The sequence below is a fragment of the Armigeres subalbatus genome, chromosome 2 (genome assembly GCF_024139115.2).
Source record: "Armigeres subalbatus isolate Guangzhou_Male chromosome 2, GZ_Asu_2, whole genome shotgun sequence".
NCBI lineage: Eukaryota > Metazoa > Arthropoda > Insecta > Diptera > Culicidae > Armigeres > Armigeres subalbatus.
Genome location: NC_085140.1, coordinates 123286947 through 123306408, shown reverse-complemented (window position 1 = coordinate 123306408; position 19462 = coordinate 123286947). Strand labels below are relative to the sequence as shown.

Sequence of the window (19462 nt, the reverse complement as noted above, 5' to 3'; positions counted from 1 at the left end):
CACGCTCTGCATGGCCAAGAGTGAGGATGGAGGAGGCGTGCGGAGCAATCCGTTTATTCCGAGGAGACCGGGCGTTTTATTCCGATTTGGAAGTAAGACATCCAAAACTACTACAACTACTACTGGTAGTACTTGGACCGCCGCTTCTGGGATTCCATCGACCTCTACGGAGAGAAGGCAGTAGTGGAGCACCGATCATATGATGACCCGGGGAATCCGGTTCCCAAGGGTAGGTCAATTTAATGAGACTCCGTTATCGACAGATGAGGGGCAAGATTGGGAAAGTTTATGAGCCGGTTATTATAATTCTTTCGCGTTTTAAATGTTTTCTATTAGCTTTCTACCACTGAAAGATAGCCAAGCCATCTGGGCATAGTCTATTCGCAAGCTTAAAATTAATACAATTGGAAGAAGCTGAACCCGTTATGTGACTGTGGAACCTAGTAGAGGTCAGAATGATTATGAAGCAGAGGACAGGCGTTTGATGGACCTGCCCAAATATATGAATAAATATTTTTGCCTTTCTTGTTCAACGTGGTACAGCTGTTGAGTGGAAGAGAAAAAGAAAATAGGAAGAAGGAAGAAAAAAGAAGAAGGAAAATGAAAAATAAGAAAAAGTTGGATGGAAAGTACAAATAACACGAATTAAGGAATAAAATAGAAGGCCGAATGAGATAATAATAAGGAAAAATGAAAACCAAAAAAGAAAGAAGGTAGAAGGAATAAGTTTGAAGCAGGAGAAAAGAAGGAAAAAAAACTCAAAGGTGCAGCCCAATCGGGTTGTACGCAAAGGTGACGTTGAACTACTTAGCTGTATGTAATGTACAGGTTTTCGACTATTCTTTGCGATGAGACCAAGCCAAGCGTTTTTCAATCTGCTTTTGTTGTTTACCCTATGCTCCTGAGATTGAGTGAGCATTACGAAAACTGGTGATGTACATAATTTTTGGACCAACATTTGAAAAGGAAGATAAAAATAAAATTTTCAAATAATCAAGGATGAACAACACGTTCACGATGAAAGCGTTCACATATTCAAATTATCAATTGATAAGAACTCGTTAGAGAGTAAGAATCGTTCGATGATTGTATCTCGATTCGAAGCATTGGTAAATGCTACTTTTGAACTTATTTTCCTACATAACACCAAAACACAATGCCAAACATCCGAACTTCATTGTTGACATTAAATTGGTATTACATTTGGTTTAAAATTTGAAAAGCACAACACTGGCTGATAGTGTACAGCTGCAACCTTCGCCGACGCAAACTGGAACAGAGACTAAGTACCCGTCACTAAGTCTGTCTAAGCCCCTGGTGGCTCATTACAAAAAAAGCCCATCGCGAAAGCTGGGCTGTCAACGGCGTTTGGTGGTCATTCTATGCAGGAAGTCGGAGTAGACGCGACAAAGAAGTTTGACAGTTTATTGATAATAATTATTATTCCTTCACGTGAGTTGCGTCGGACTTAGCGTTTACTCCGGCAGAAACCTACGAATCAGCAAGAACAAGCCAAAGAAAGTTTACCAGAACGCATTCACTGCAGCAGCGAAGAAGATTCTGGTCCGCGACGTTAGGTATAATGGACGTTAGGCATAACGGACGTTAGGCATAATGTATGTTAAGCCTAACGTTCATCATGCCTAACATACTTATGCCTAACGTATTTATTCCTAACGTACTTATGCCTAACGGGGTATATCCGAAGATATCCGAGCTCCTCTATTGGCATCAATAGACGTAAGCAAGAAGCTGGCGTCAAACGCCCCAAGCTTTCGAGAGAAAACGCACGTTTAAGTTAGCAGAAACGAACTGCACCAGCTAAAAGCCCTGCAATGGCGGACATAAGAAGCTTTCAGGTAATAACTAAAGAAATGCTAATAGATTGCTAATAGAATAGTTGAAAAGCAGGCCAAGTTCCAGTTGGAATGTAGTGCTATGGAAGAAGAAGTTTGCGATGCACTTACGGGATTCACTGATTCACCGAAACCGAGTGCTAACTGTTAGCAAGTTTTTAATAGTAAACATTATCATATATAGATATTATAACACACTAGAGTCAGTTTTTACGCGAAGAAAATGGGCCGCGTAAATTAAAACAACGTAAAAGAACGCGTAAATCCCAAAATATGTCTGAACAAACCGCGGAAATCCAGAAATTTGAATGAAAAAAATCGCATAAAAAGCGATGCCTGTAAAAATAACCGCGTAAAAAACGACTACAGTGTGCATCGGGTATGAAGCGTTAACTCATCCTTGATCGAATGGTCGAAGAAAATTGAAAATCCATGGAGAAACGGCTGAGATATTAACGATCAAAGTCTATCATATTTTCGTGACGTTTTTCAATTTTTTGCAATCGTAAAGTGTACCCCAATATTGAAAAGACAGACGTAGTTCTACGTCAAAAAGGAAGAAGAATAAAAGAAAGAGAAAAACAAGCTAAACGCCAGAAGAAAAGGGAAAAAACGAAGACGAAAAAAGAAAAAAGAAAACATAAAAGCCCTGATTAATCCACCTAGCGATGTTGGCGCCTTAGTCCGATCTGGCCCATTTTCAATAGGAAATAATGGAACAGGATTCCCCGTTGAATGTGTGAGGTTTGAGTAAGTTACCATCAGCGTGTGATTATATATATTACCACCTCAGCGTGGCAATCGATAAGCAGCAAGCCACGACTTGGCCTCTTCTTGTCAGATCTCCGCGGCGTGCAAACGCACCGACGGAGAGCTGCTGTTATCGCATTTCGCTCCAGCCATTTGGAGCCACACATTTTGGCGATCCTGCCAGGTTATTTTTTGTATCCTGACGCTGATTTCAAAAGGTGAGTTGAATTCAAGTGTTTAATGTTTGAAAAATACAGTATTTGATGGTTTGAAAGAAATTATAACCAAAAAGGTTCGTATTGCAATAAAGCGCGTCTGGAAGACCGGTGGAAAATGGATTGTGGTTTGGAAAACCACAAAGCGCGTTTGGATGACCGCTGGAAAATTGATTGTGGTTCGGAAAATCACAAAGCGTGTCGGGATGACCGCTGGAAAATGGATTGTGGTTTGGAAAATCACAAAGCGCGTCGGAACGACCGCTGGAAAATGGATTGTGGTTCGGAACATCACAAAGCGCGTCGGGACGACCGCTGGAAATGGATTGTGGTTTGGAAAACCACAAAGCGCGTCGGGATGACCACTGGAAAATGGATTGTGGTTTGGAAAATCACTAAGCGCGTCGGGCCGACCGCTGGAAAATGAATTGTGGTTTGGAAAATCACAAAGCGCGTCGGGATGACCGCTGGAAATGGATTGTGGTTTGGAAAACCACAAAGCGCGTCGGGATGACCGCTGGAAAATGGATTGTGGTTTGGAAAATCACAAAGCGCGTCGGGCCGACCGCTGGAAAATGAATTGTGGTTTGGAAAATCACAAAGCGCGTCGGGATGACCGCTGGAAAATGGATTGTAGTTCGGAAAATCACAAAGCGCGTCGAAACGACCGCTGGAAAATGAATTGTGGTTTGGAAATTCACAAAATGCGTCGGAACGACCGCTGGAAAATGGATTGTGGTTGGGAAATCACAAAGCGTGTCTGGAAGACCGATGGTAAATTGGTTCTGGTTTGGAAATTCACAAGATGCGTCTGAAAAACCGCTGTAAAATAGTTTATGATTTGGTAAATCATAAAGCGCGGCTGGGAGACTGCCGAAAAAAAGTGTTGCCGATCTAGAAAATTCCAGGATAAGTCCTGGAAGCATAGATTTTGGTTAAAATAATTTTAATTTAAAATTTATGCCATTGACAGTATACATGAGACCACAAGTTAAGCTTATTCTAACGGAATCTGAGACATATGGAGAACCATCATATGCCACAAAGTTGTTTGGAAGGCGAAACACATTATCTTGAAGTTTATTTTGGGATTCACTGACTTAGTAGTCATATCGGAATTGCCCGTTGGATCAGATATCCGAAATTCACGAAGTTTAAAAAAACGTTGCCAGCTTTCAAAAAACTAGAGTTTGGAGTGGTTGGCCAATAGTACTAGTTAACATAAGTCTAAAATTGAGGTATGGTACCTCTATCTTTTTTAAATAAATATCATTTTCAAGGCGATTGTTCGGAAGTTCAACATCGACATGTTGAAGGTCAGCTAGACGGTGTTACCATACACGAGGCTGATAGTTGGATTCATTCGGAAGAATAAGTTATTTAGATTATTGCTGCAATCCATAATGTATCTTGAGAGATCAATATCATAACACTAGATACCAACTTAGATTACCATTTAAACGAGACAATCAATTGACTTCAATACACCCGATTCTGTTTTTACACGGATTTTTTTACACGGCCGTGTAAAAAAATCCCATACAAAATTTTTGCAAAGTTGCTCCACTTTGCATGATTCGTCGAGAAATCATAAAACTTTTTTTACACGGATTTTCAAATTTTGAACTGGAATCGTTTTTTACACGGAACGCATCCCCCGTGTAAAAAAAGGATCGGGTGTATAGTTGTTCTTCGATTGAAAACCCCGATGTTAAGACAAGTTTATTTTGGAATTTAGTTTGAAGAAAAAAAAAACACTGCTTCCTATGCTAGAGGATTTTTTTTGTTCCTTTTTTTGTGAGAGAAGAAGGGGAATGTGAGGTTTGAGTAAGTTACCATCAGCGTGTGATTATATATATTACCACCTCAGCGTGTCAATCGATAAGCAGCAAGCCACGACTTGGCCTCTTCTTGTCAGATCTCCGCGGCGTGCAAACGCCCCGACGGAGAGCTGCTGTCATCGCATTTCGCTCCAGCCATTTGGAGCCACACAGAATGCAACTTGTTGCGACCATCGGTGAAGGATAAGTGCCTAAAAATGATTGAGTATTGTTTGCGCTCATACATACACACGCACAGACAGACATCATCTCAGTTCGTCGAGCTAAGTCGATTTGTATATAACACTATGGGTCTCCGGGGCTCCTATAAAAAGTTTGTTTTTGGAACGAACGTATAGCTTTGAGCATCTCGGCTGATATGCGATCGACCCCTGGAGCTTTGTACGATTTCATGCTTCGGATGTCTGTTTGAATCTCCAGCAGTGATGGAGCTTCGATATTGATGGATGTTTACGTCGGATACTAGGCAGATCATTCTGAGGTGGTGGTGGTGGCTGGCATTTGGAAAAGTTGCTCGAAGCGTTTCAATAGCTGACCATTCGCGTCAGAAGAAAGAAGAAGAAAAAAAGAAAAAAAAAACAATATGAAGAAAGAAATTGAAAGAATCAAGTAGCGAAGAGAAATAAGCAAAAAAAATCAAAGGAAGCAAAAAGAAGCAAGAATAAGCATGAAGGAAAAAGAAGAAAGATAGAAGAAGTAAAGAGAAACAAATAGAAATGGTAAGAAGATATTTAGAGAAAGTAGAGTGGAGGACTAAGAAAGCAAGAAAGAAAAGAATAATAAAAAAAGGAAAAGGAAGAAAGTAGTAAGAATAGTATAAAGGAAGAAAGTTGAAAAAATAAAAGAAGGAAGAAGAAAAAGATAGAAAGTAGAAGGAATAAGGAAGAAGGGAAAAGGAATAAGGAAGAAATAAGACAGAAGGAAGTAGAAAGCAAGAAGAATGAAGAAGCAAGAAGGAAGAAGCAATATTGAAGAAGAAAGAGGAAATAGGAAGAAGAAAGAAGAAAGTAAAAGAACGAAAAAGAAAAAAAAGGAAGAAGGAATCAACACTAAGGCAGAAGGAAGAATGAAGAAAGAAAACAGGAAAAAGGAAAAATGGAGAAGAATAAAGGGAGAAGGAAAAAAAGAAAGATGCGGGAGATAGATAAAGTAACAAAAAAGAAAGACGAAGGAAAAAGGGAAGAGATTTGGAAAAGAAGGATGAAAGATCGAGGAAGAATTAAAGAGGTTAATGTACGGAAGAAAACGAAAAGAAAGAAGAAAGAAACAAGAAGGAAAGAGGAAAAAGTAAGTAGGAAGTAGAAAAAAGAAAAAAAGGAAGGAAAAACTAGGTAGAAGGGGAAAAGGGAAGGACGTAGAAAGAATGAAGAAAGAAAAAAAATAATAGGAAAGAATAAAAAGAAGAAACAAGGAGGAGCTAGACGAAAGAAGAAGGAGAAAATGAAAGGGTGATAAAGAAAGAAAGACAAAGGAAGAAGGAGAAAGGTAGAGGAAGAAGGAAAATTTAAGAGAGATAAAATGATGAAAACGATTATGTAATAAGGAAAACCCTAATTAATCCACCTTGCGGTAATTTTGCCTTTCTCGTGCGTAAGAAAAACAGTGTTTTGGCCATATCTTCTAGGCCCCCCTGGCAGCACAATTCAGACTGATCTGGTTGCAGCAACTCTATTATGACTTGATTTGGTTGGACATAAGGCACATAAACTCGTCTATGACAAGTGTGTTGCACGGGCCATAGTCCCATCCAGCCAATTTTCAGTAGGGAACAACAAAATTTCCCGTTGAATCCAACCTGTTGCAAATAATCGGTTTAGGATAAGTACACACACATACATCACCTCAATATGTCGAACTGAGTCGATTGATATACAACACTATGGCTCTCAGAGCCTGCGATAAAAAGTTTGTTTTTGGAGCGAACATGTAACCTTTACTCGTGCTTGGAGTACGAAAAAGGCAAAAGAAAGAAGGAATAAAAAAGGAGAAAGAAAGAAGAAGGAAGTAGGAAAGATGAAGAAGGACGAAAGAATAAGATAGAAAAAAAATCAGAAGAAGGAAGAAGAAACATGGAATAAGGAAACAGATAGAAAGATTATGGATTTAGAAAGGAGGAAGAAAGAAGAAGGAAGAGGAGGAAGCATGACAAATAAAGAAGGAAAAAGGTAGAAGAAAAAAGAAGAGGAAAAGGGAACACAGAAGAAATAGATAGAAAGAAAAGGAAAGGAAGAAAGAAGAAGGTTTCATCAATATGGCAGAAGGAAGAAAGAAGCAGGAAGTAGGGCGAAGGTAGAAGAAAAAAGAAAGAAAGTGGAGGGAAAAAATTAGAAGGTAGAAGAAAGAAGAGGGAAAGTAGAAAAAATCTATGGAAGAGAGGAAAAGATAAAGAAAAGAAGAAAAAAGGCGAAGGAAGAAGGAAAAGGTAGAGGAAAGAAAGAAAACTGAAAACTATGAGTGAAAAACGAAAAATAAAGAAGAAAGGTTGAAGAAGGAAGTAGAATGAAGCGAGTGAGAAGTAGGGAGTATGAATAAAAAAAATGATGAAGGAAGAAAAAAGTAGAAATGAGCAGTAAGGAAGAAGGAAGGAAAAGAAGAAACATGGAAGAAGATAGTAGAAGGAAGAAAGATGAATAAACAAAAAATAAGGAAGAAGGTATAAAGGGCAAAGAAGGAGGGAGAAAAAAAGAGATGGTGAAGGGATGAAGGAAGATGGAAGAAAGAAGAAGAAAGAATGATGAAGATAAAGCAGGAATCAGAAAGGAAAGTTTTTTTTCTTTTCAAAAATTATTTTCTTGTTTCTTAGCTCTGTTTCCACACTTCTCACACCTTCTTCCTTATTATTCCTATTCCTATCGACTTTTCAGTACTCTCTTCTCACTTCTAATTTTTGTTCTCATTTTAACTCGAACTCGATTTAACATAATTCACGATTTACTTCTCACTCCTGATTCACTTCTTACTTCTAACTTATTACTTGTCTTCTTATTTCTCAATTAACGCTTCTTACTTCTCACTCCTTCATTTCCAGCTACTCATTTTTAGCCCTTACTTCTTACTTCTCACTCATTTTCCACTTCTGATTTCTCACTTCTTTGTGAAGTGAGAAGTGAGAAATGTTGTATTCGTTACCTCACACTATGAGACTACTTACTTCTCATTTCTAACTTTTCACTACTGACAGTCTCAGGAAAAAAAAAACAACTGTTGACATTCTTCTAATTGGCGTTTGGTAAAATGGCCTGACACTACCTTACCGGTGGTCAATTCCTCTTCACTAAGGGTGATTAACATCGCAAACAGAACTTGCTTTACTCATCCCACTGATTCCCCGTACTCCTTTCGGGGGAAATCACTGAGCCCACTTTATCCCAGATTCTTGTATTTGTACCGTTGGACTTGATCGGTTCAGCTCTGGCTTGTACCGAGCCAACTACCAGCTGTTGCCGAGCCAGCATGGAAGCCATAGGAGTTGAAGTGTAATGGTGGTAGAGATGCGCCACTTTTTCAACAACTTAAAATGTCTATCCAGCTTTCCACGCTAGCCATAATGGCGGTTGCTATAAATAATTTTGACAGTAACTGCTTCCGACGCTCTATGGTATCTTAGCAACATTTTTCAAATTGTTTTTTTACCGTCATCAGAATAAATTAAACAATCCTCAAGCCGATGCTACGCATAAAGATTTCGTTTTCGGGGATATCCAAATGCTTGACCGGAATACATTTATTGTTGTCTGATTGCCATCCGACATCTCGGAAACTGCCGACAAATCTCTCACAAACATGGTAAATTGCAGCAAGTAGGTAAAGAACGACCCAAGTAACCGTAAGCATTAATTTAAGGCTTTAAATCAGCATTAAAGGTACTTCAAAGCTTTATAACAACCCTGGAAATGCAATGAAGTTCTCATCTAGCATTATATCTGCATCGGTAATGCTGCAAGATCAAATGTTTATTGACATTAAATTAGCATTACATTAGCGTTATATGCGTAACAAAAGCAGTGTTTAATGCAATCAAATATTTTGGTAGAAAAACCGGTTGGAATTTCTGTATGTAATAATGAGAACTTCCTGGGGTGAATGTGTCACAACCACTACTACAATTTCTATCGATAAAAAAGAGGCAATGGTTTAAATATGCCTTTCAGCAGAAAGATAGGACATCGCATCTGTGGCCGAAAGAGCAAGGAAGGACACCCAAGTAACCGTAAGCATTATAATGCTGCTTTAATTCAGCTATATAACTGCACGTAATGCTACCCGTTTAATGTTTATCAGCTTTGAGTGCAGATACAATGCTAATATAATGCCGGAAAAGGCGAATTAGCCAGGTGGGTGGCACGACGCCATGTTTTTGCAGCCAACATCTCAGTGTAAAATTCATGATAGTATGTGTTTTGTTTACAAACATCACATTTGATTCCCATTAGGATACAGAACTGTCAGTGGGATACGGTCGCGCCATGTTGGCTGCAAAACAAACCTATTGTGTGAGATAGGGATGCCACCGGGCTGGAATTAGCATGCTACATGGCACAGACGAAAGCTCAATTGCTGCATTAGTGATGCTAATATAGGGTTAAGAGAGAAACGTCAGATTTTTTCGCTCATTATTTGGAGCCGAATAAGAGGAATTGAAGCAAAACAAAAAAATATTTTTGCCATTATTATTTGTTGGTGATTTAAGTTATTTATAAATTATTACTTAGCAAGTTAGACCGATGATATTATGTTTTGCTAATTTTTCGTCGTAGAATGTCCTCATATGGGTCTCGAACCTGGAAGCATGACACGGCTCTCTCAATATGCCTTTCAGCAGAAAGATAGGACATCGCATCCGTGGCAAAAATATTTTTTGTTTTGCTTCAATTCCTATTATTCGTGGTGATTCGGAAGTTGTTCATTATAGGCTGCTGATCATCTACCCGCAAAAGCTCTTTTAAAGTGCGCGAAAAATTGGCTCCAAATAATGAGCGAAAAAATCTGACGTTTCTCTCTTAACCTTAACCCTATATTAGCATCACTAATGCAGCAATTGAGCTTTCGTTTGTGCTCAGGGAATCAAGTTTTCTGAAATGCGCTTGCGAAACAAGCGACAAAGGAGAACCAACGACAAAGCTTTGTTTTTGTCGGAGACAATAATGACAAAGATCCGAAAAAATTTGTCAGCAACAAAAAAGAAGACAATCTTGTTGCTAACTTTTCATACCGTTATTTTGCATTATTTCTAGAGCAAATTTTGGTTTTATGCTATCATAGTTTCTGCTGTTGTGGACATGTTCGAGAATCTAACTCTGATTACAAAAATGGCATCGTATTCTCGGAAATATCAGAGCATGCAAGGCAAATTATTCTTGCCATATTGTGTTCGGGTTCTGATACAGGTTTGTTATGAGGTGCATTTGTCAGTAACAAACTATGTTGACGACAAAGGGTATATTGTTAGGCGTTGCTCGAGTATTGATTCCCTGTCTGTGCATTATAGTAGCATGCTAATTCGCCTTTTCCGGCATTATATCAGCATTGTATCTGCACTCAAAGCTGATAAACATTAAACGGGTAGCATTACGTGCAGTTATATAGCTGAATTAAAGCAGCATTATAATGCTTACGGTTACTTGGGGATATCTCGACATTGCCGTAAGTTAATACAACTTAATGTTTCTGCAATATTTAGGCTACGAAAATAAATTCTACTACTTCAGAGTGAACATCCCTCAAGCGTGGCATTGGACTTATATTGACTTTCCGATCAGACCCAATATCTTAAATATAATATAACGCAGTGAAATTTACACGTCATTTAGTTTTCCAAATTTTGGGATACTACGCCGTTGCTGATCGCTTCGCTCTCTATCGCCTTCAACCTAATCCAACATTCCTTTCAACTTACTCGTAAGTTTATAAAAAACTTCTGTATTTGCTTGCAGCTTAATAGGTTCATGCTGTAATTTAAGGTAAACTTTCCTCAAGTCAAGAATAAACTAGCCAGGAAGCGATTCTAAATACAAAATTAAAGCTCTCGCCGTCGGACGTGGTTTACAATAAAAGCCCTCTATATCACATAGCCATGCCCTTCAGGTGCTGCGTAGAAGGATGCCTTGCGATGTACGGACGAGATAAAGTGAGCTTTCACAGGTTTCCAGCTATCCGCACAGAAAGTAGTGCTATGAGACGAAGATTGTGGGCGGAGACTGTTAAGGCAACAGGGAAGCAAGTTGATAAATTATATGTTTGTGGGCAACACTTCGAAACAGATGAATTTAATTTTTTGTGCTTAGACTAAATTTAAATTTGAAATAAATTACGCCTTTCATAGGGAGCCCAGCTTCACCTGGTGAATCTTATAAATCATGCTGGATACCAACATTAAAATTGGACCCAAAACCAGTTGCAAAATATTGCACTAAAGATCTTAATTTGGAGAGTGGTAAATATTGCGTTGCCTCATCTGTAAAACTTATCAAAATTCGATTTTCTATTGTGCTATATAGATGAAAATGTGCAAAAAGAAGTAAGGAGATCGCCAAGAAATCCATCAGAAAACAATTTTTCAACTAAAACGAAAATTATTGAATGTATAGAATGTAATCAAACACATAATAATTGAATTTCTCACTTTAACTAATATGTTATAGATGGCATAATATATGAAGAAGATGAGGTAATTGTAGACGAGTCATATTTATCAAACACCGAGAGCGAGATAATCGAGGGTTTATCATCGTTCACAATGTATAAGGACACCAATTTTGACTATGCAACTATGAATAAAGATGAATTCATCATAATTGAGCCTGAGCAGACGAATGCATCAACTCATCCAACTCAAATTGAGAGTAGACCTAACGAAGCTAGTGCAGAAAGTCCATCTGAAAATTCAACTTCTTCCTTCGTAAGTTCATTGCCAGATTTACAGTTACTTGATAAATGTTTTAAAAGAAAGTATCTTTTTGCTAATTTTGAAAATAAATTTTACTAATTACAGAGCTCCGGTTCAACATTTTCAAGTATAATAGAGCATTATGAAAATGAATTGAAGAGAAAGGATGACGAAATTTTATATCTGAAAACTCTCAGCTGAAAACTATCAATGAGAAGCAGAACAAAATATTGAAAACATTTAAGTATGATCTTAAATCATGTGAAGGCCGCGACATGCAGGTTAAACACCTCACTGGTTTACCAGCATATTCAACTCTACATACGGTTTTCAAATTTGTTGAAAACGGCATATTTTCTTTCTCAGATAGTATGAGTGAAGAACAAGCATTTATTATGGTCCTAAAAATGTACTTGCGGCTTGGCATCTGTTTCAAAACATTGGCACACTTGTTTCAAGTCAGCCCCACAACCAGGCTTGTAAAATGTCATCTGCATGTCATTTGACTAATTTGCTCATAACTTTCTGTTGACTACGCCCCGTCGAAAACTGCAGCATCCGCACATACATCTACGCCACTGACAAATGAACAAGGCAAACCTGCAACCACACAAGCGATTGTTAATGAAAACCAGATGTACACAAAACCACGATAAAAGTGAATGCTACTAGTGTCCTAACTTAATGGAAATTTACTTAAATCTACGTCCTTAATCTAGTGTTTTCTATCTTATTACAATTGCTAACTACATACTAGTGTTGAACTCTATTAGGAATCTAAAGAAAAGTGAGAACTTAATGAAATTATAATTAGTAGCGCTGAACTCAGATTATAACCTATGTTTATCTCTAGTTCCTTAGTGCAGCTTCCTTAACTATTGCCTATTACGATCTTCCGCGAGGTAATCGGTAGCCTAGACACCAAGGTGAGCTAAATTATTACTATATCTTAAACAACGTCATGAAATCTAAGATAAGTGTTTAACACAGGTTTCGTAGAAGAGATCAATTGAAAAATCAGGCACCACACGTTTCTCCTTGCCAGCTACCTCTGAGCCAATACCGTAGATAGGTGAGACATTATAAGTGTTTTGAATCACACGTTGCTGATACAAACTTTTTGTAGATTTCGTTCGGAACAGGATTTCAATGACTCTTTGCACGTAATCAGCGAAAACCACTAAAGTATTCTTTTTTTATATTTAAGTGATTCTTTATCTAAGAAAAATAATTTGTTTCTCAGGAATTTTATAACTTTCGTCCGTTGAAATAAAACTATCTGGAAGGAAGTTCATGGAATTTAATTCAATTCGCTGTAGCCAACAACACCTTATAAAATTCTTTACGAATCGGTCGAGAGATGTCAAAGAAATCCACAAATTCGAAGCTTGAAATCGCCGCTGGTGATATGGCGAACGGTCAATCAGGAGGTAACGTTGAAGCCGCTGAGGGTCCAGTGATAACAACGCAGGTAAATTCGAATCCATCCAATGCTCAACCGGTACATGAAACACGCAGTACAGGAGCATATCCGAAAAAGCAGAGTACCGCAGTCTCCACCGGTAAACAGTCAGTACCGCCCGCGTTCGAAGTGAAACGAAATCCTCTACGGGAAGTTCGAAGGAAACAAGGTTTTAATTGTCGGTTGTGTCGTGAGCGTGACAGTGATCAAATGGTACAATGTGATGGTGATGGTTGCAGGCAGTGGTTCCACTACGAATGTGTTGATGTTACCGACGATGTAGCGAATGCCTCGTGGACATGTCCGTTCTGTACTACCACAGAGAACGTTGCGCAAACAGTTAGAAATCCCCCCACCTGTGCTATCACCAAGCAGACTACCTGCATCACGTCGAAGGAGCAGAAGCAACAGCGAATAGAGCCACAAAAGAAGGGCGCCGTGTCAGAGCGGTCACAAAGCAAAACGAATTCTCTCCGAAGCGACACAAGTAGGTTGAGGGAATTGGAGCTACAAAAGCTCAATGCTGAGCTCGAGTTGGAGAGGAAGTTTTTGGAGCGAAAGTTCAAGATAATGAGGGATTATGCCAGCCAAACATCATCGGTTATCAGTGATTTGGAGAAGATGTCGAAGATTCAGGAGTGGGTGGATGAAACCGAACGCCATGGTGAGGAGATCGACTCTGGTTTGGATGAAGAAGACGCCAACGGACAAGCATCGAACAACTCGAGGCAGCCACAGGAGCAGCTAGCTCCGAGTCTAGCTTTCATCAGTAATCGACCATCGATTCATCTGGACCGTACAGGTCAGCCATCGCAGCGTACACATACGCATCACCCTAGTTTCCCTGGGAATCATCCATCTAACATTCCTTCGATTAATCCTGGAACCTTGGTAGGTGGGGCTCAGTTTGTTCCCGGACAGCGTTCAACTCCACTGCATCGACATCCTTCGCATGCGCCACCTGCCATGAATGACGAAACGGTGTGCATCTTGAATCGGAGCCAAATTGCTGCTCGCCAAGCGGTCTCCAAGGACATGCCAGAATTCAGCGGAAACCCAGAAGATTGGCCGCTGTTCTTTTCCGTGTTCAACTCTTCGACACAAATGTGTGGGTTTTCAAATGAAGAAAACATGCTGCGCCTAAGAAAGTGCTTAAAGGGGAAGGCACTAGAAGCTGTGAGGTGTCGACTGCTCCATCCCTCGAATGTAGCCGGAGTGATGTCGACTCTAAAGATGCTCTACGGGAGACCGGAGGCCATTATCCAAGCCATCATTCGGAAGGTTCGGTCACTGCCGCCACCCAATATGGAGAAACTGGAGACCGTTGTAAATTTCGCACTTACTGTAGAGAACCTCGTTGCAACGATCCAGGCCTGCGAGGTTGGCGACTTTGTTTACAACAGTTCATTAAGATACGAGCTGGTTGAGAGGCTTCCTTCGTCACTCAAGATGGATTGGGCAAGGTATTCTCGGGAAAGGCCGAATCCAACACTCATTGATTTCAGCGCATGGCTATACACCACCGCTGAGGACGCTAGTACAGTCATGATATGTAGTAGTAGCAGTGAGCAACGTAGTCGACAAGGTAAAAAAGACGGTTTTCTAAACTTTCATTCCGAGTCGGAGTCAACGGTTCCCGAATCATTATCTAAATCAAAGCCGTCGCCGGTGTTTACGAAAGTGCAATGCGTGGTGTGTGAAGGAACTTGCTCCTCCGTTGCGAAGTGTAAACGTTTTGAAGAGTTCAGCTACGATTCTAAGTGGGCAACGGTGAAAGAGTGTAAGCTGTGTCGGAAATGCCTGCGCAAGCATAATGGTTCGTGTAAGCAGTCGAAGCCGTGTGGAACGAACGGATGTGAGTTTCTTCACCACCCTCTACTACACAACACCAAAAAGCATGAAGCTCCAAGGCCTTTACCGAGGACGGTAGTGGATACCAACAAATCACAGGCGGAGACGAGGAGAGCGAATCTCAGCTGCAACGTTCACCAAGGGCAATCAGAGATCCTGTTTAGGATCGTTCCGGTCATGCTGTATGGACCAACGAAAGCGATACGCACCTACGCGTTCGTTGATGATGGGTCCGAACTTACACTGATGGAGCAGAGTCTATCCGATGAGTTGGGTGTGCAAGGACCGACGAAGTCTTTGTGCCTAAGATGGACTGGAGGCACGCAGAAGTTGGAGCAACAGTCGCAGCAAATCAACCTGCAGATCTCTGGCGTGCACAATTCCACCAAGTACGAGCTGTCTGGCGTCTGTACGATGCCATCATTACAAATTCGCCCACAAACGCTCTTGCTAGCCGATATTCAGGCGAAATATCCTTACCTAAAAGGGTTGCCCCTCGAGTCGTACCGTGAAATCAGTCCTCGAATCCTCATAGGCCTAGATCACGCTAAACTTGGCCATGCCATCAAAAGTCGCGAGGGTAAAGACCACGAACCGATTGCTGTCAAAACCCGGCTTGGGTGGATGGTGTTTGGAAATTGCACAGGCGAAGAGAAATCCGAACGGTACGTTAACCACCACAGTGTGCATATTTGCGAATGCAAACGGGATACAGACAATGACCTACATAAAGTTGTCAAGTCTTATTTTTCCTTAGATAGTCTAGGGGTTGCAAAACCAGACAAGCTGCTCGTCTCGCATCAGGATCAACGAGCACAAACGCTCCTGGAAACGACAACACGCTATCTAGGTGGCCGATATGAATCCGGACTCCTTTGGAAATACGACGAAGTTCGTCTTCCGGACAGTAAATCGATGGCGCTAAATCGGTGGAGATGCTTGCACAACCGTATGAAGCAAAACCCTATTTTACTCGAGGCGCTGAAGGCGATAATTGACGACCACGTCAGCAAGGGCTATGTTCGAAAGTTGACAAAAGAAGAGCTACAAACCCCACGATCTCGCATCTGGTATCTCCCGATTTTCCCAGTGGTTAACCCCAACAAGCCAACCAAGATGAGGCTTGTGTGGGATGCTGCAGCCACTGTTCATGGAGTATCTCTTAATAGCTGCCTACTGAAGGGCCCTGATCAGTTGACATCCCTATTATCCGTGCTGATACAGTTTCGGGAATTTCGAATAGCAGTGAGTGGTGACATCCGTGAGATGTTTCACCAGGTATCAATACGAGAAAGGGACCAACATTGCCAGCGCTTCCTTTGGGCGGACGGTAAACAAGTATCCGAGCCGAGTGTCTACGTGGTACAAGTGATGACGTTTGGGGCCTGCTGTTCACCTAGTACAGCACAATACGTTAAGAATACGAACGCTAAGCGGTTTCACCGAGACTATCCAGCAGCCGTCAATGCAATAATCAAACGGCACTATGTAGATGATATGCTCGTAAGTGTGGAATCTACCGAAGAGGCAATAAAGCTCGTAAGTGATGTAACCAGGATACACGCGTCCGCTGGCTTCGAAATGCGGAACTGGATTTCAAATTCTCAAACTGTCTTGTCCGCCGTAAGCAAGGGAGACACCAATGAAAAGAATCTCAACATAGGTGATGAAAGTACCACTGAGAAGGTCCTCGGCATGTGGTGGGATACATCGAAAGATTGTTTCACCTACAAGATCTCTAGACGTTACGACGAGGAACTCATCTCTGGCAACCGTCGACCAACAAAAAGGGAAATTCTACGTACGCTGATGATGGTTTTTGATCCACTTGGGCTCATAGCACACGTCTTGATGTTTCTGAAAGTACTGCTTCAGGAAATATGGCGAACATCGGTAGGTTGGGACGATCCGATCGAAGATCCGCAGTTCGAGAAGTGGGTGCATTGGCTAGCAATCTTTCCTCAAATAACATCCATCGAAATTCCTCGCTGCTATAGACTTTTAACACCCTTGAGAGATGACACCGGCGCACAAATGCATACGTTCGTCGATGCGAGCGAGAACGGATTCGCTGCAGCTGTATACTTGAGATTCGAAAACTGCGGTATTGTCGAATGTGCCTTGGTGGGCGCCAAAACAAGAGTTGCGCCTCTCAAATTTCTATCGATCCCTCGGTCTGAATTGCAAGCGGCCGTCATTGGTGTCCGATTTGCGGACACTGTATCCAAATCTCTTTCGATCAACATTAGTCAGCGAGTCTTCTGGACGGATTCCAAAGATGTACTCTGTTGGCTTCGATCAGACCATAGGCGTTATAGCCAATTCGTTGCCTTCCGCGTCAGCGAGATTCTGGAGACAACGGATGTCAACGAATGGCATTGGGTGCCAACAAAACACAACGTCGCAGACGAAGGTACCAAGTGGAAGCGTACACCGAACCTAGCTAGTGATAGCCGCTGGTTCCGAGGACCGGAGTTTCTTATGCAAAAGAAAGAAGTTTGGCCTGTTAATCCATTTGCTAGAAAATCCACCGATGAGGAGATAAGACCACATCTGCTATTTCACACGCAAGCTAGGGAACCAGCAATTCATCCGGAAAATTTCTCGAAGTGGGCCGACCTGCTACGGGTAACGGCCTACACTCTGCGTTTCATCAACAACCTGAAACGAAGCGGCCGCGGAAAGCCACGAGTGTCTGGGCCACTAAATAAAGGAGACTTTATCGACGCAGAAAATAATCTATTTCGCCACGCTCAGTCAGCAGCCTTCGCCGAGGAGATAACCATCCTCGCTAAAAACCGTTCTTTAAGAAATCCAGTGAAATCGATCTCCAGATCTAGTTTACTTTATCAATGGTGTGCGTTTCTAGATGAGAACAACGTGCTACGGGTCAAAGGCCGTACAAAAGCGTGTGCCTTTATCGACCGAGATGCAGCTGAACCAATAATTCTTCCCCGGGATCATCATATAACCCGTCTGATCATATTTGCTGTACACGAGCAGTTTAAACACCAAAATCACGAAACGGCAGTTAACGAAATTCTTCAACGCTACCGCATTCCTCGCCTGAAGGCAGCATATAGCCAGATCCGAAAAGATTGTCAAAAATGTAAAGTGATCCTCGCAAAACCAAATCCTCCGGCCATGGGTGACCTGCCACCAGCTCGACTATCGGCCTTCGCTCGTCCTTTTACCCACATGGGCGTGGATTACTTCGGTCCACTGCTGATCTCCATCGGAAGACGCACAGAAAAACGGTGGGGGGTTCTCGCCACTTGCTTAACCACTCGCGCCATCCATCTACAGATCGCTCACACACTAACCACGGACTCCTGCATAATGGCCATCCGAAACATCATGGCTAGAAGGGGCATTCCTGCAGCAATCTACAGTGACCGAGGGACAAATCTTCGAGCTGCAAGCAAAGAGCTGCGAAGCGCAGCGGAAAATTTAGATCACAATGCACTGATGAAGGAGTTTACTACCAGTCGAACCGAATGGCACTTCAACCCTCCGGTCACTCCACACATGGGCGGAGCATGGGAGCGCCTGATCAGAAGTGTGAAGCAAAATCTTGAACGATTACAGTGTAGCAGACTGCCGACTCACGAAGTCCTGGAAAACACATTCATGGAGATCGAGAACATCGTGAACTCCCGTCCTCTGACCAACATTCCGATTGATGGCGACGATTCTCCGGTACTGACTCCCAATCACTTCCTGTTGGGGTCGGCTAATGGCTTACGATCGTGGGTCCCTCTAGACGACAACCCTACTCTTCTGCGAAACAGCTGGAAGCATTCCCAGCAGTTAGCGAACGTCTTTTGGAAGCAATGGATTCGGAATTATTTGCCAACGATTACTCGAAGGACGAAGTGGTTCTCTCCGGCGAAGCCAATAGCTGTTGGAGATTTAGTAATAATCGTAGACCCGAAGCTTCCTCGAAATAGCTGGCCAAAGGGGCGAGTGATCTCTATCTGCCAAGCTCCGGACGGTCAGGTAAGATCAGCCACCGTACAGACCGCATCTGGAGGCATCTACGAGCGGCCTGCAGTATCCTTAGCGGTAGTCGACGTAGGCGTTGTGGCGAATACGCTTCAGGAAGAGTCCTCGCGCATTCCGGGGGGGAGTGTTGACTACGCCCCGTCGAAAACTGCAGCATCCGCACATACATCTACGCCACTGACAAATGAACAAGGCAAACCTGCAACCACACAAGCGATTGTTAATGAAAACCAGATGTACACAAAACCACGATAAAAGTGAATGCTACTAGTGTCCTAACTTAATGGAAATTTACTTAAATCTACGTCCTTAATCTAGTGTTTTCTATCTTATTACAATTGCTAACTACATACTAGTGTTGAACTCTATTAGGAATCTAAAGAAAAGTGAGAACTTAATGAAATTATAATTAGTAGCGCTGAACTCAGATTATAACCTATGTTTATCTCTAGCTCCTTAGTGTAGCTTCCTTAACTATTGCCTATTACTATCTTCCGCGAGGTAATCGGTAGCCTAGACACCAAGGTGAGCTAAATTATTACTATATCTTAAACAACGTCATGAAATCTAAGATAAGTGTTTAACACAGGTTTCGT

The 19462-nt window shown here is 41.6% G+C and overlaps 1 protein-coding gene across 1 annotated transcript; it reads left to right on the top strand.

The window, feature by feature from the left end:
• The first annotated feature begins 12908 nt into the window (after window positions 1-12908).
• On the top strand, window positions 12909-19121 carry LOC134209208 (uncharacterized). The gene has a single exon (XM_062685200.1). It carries the CDS (start codon window positions 12909-12911, stop codon window positions 19119-19121), a length of 6213 nt encoding a protein of 2070 aa, XP_062541184.1.
• Window positions 19122-19462: the final 341 nt, after the last annotated feature.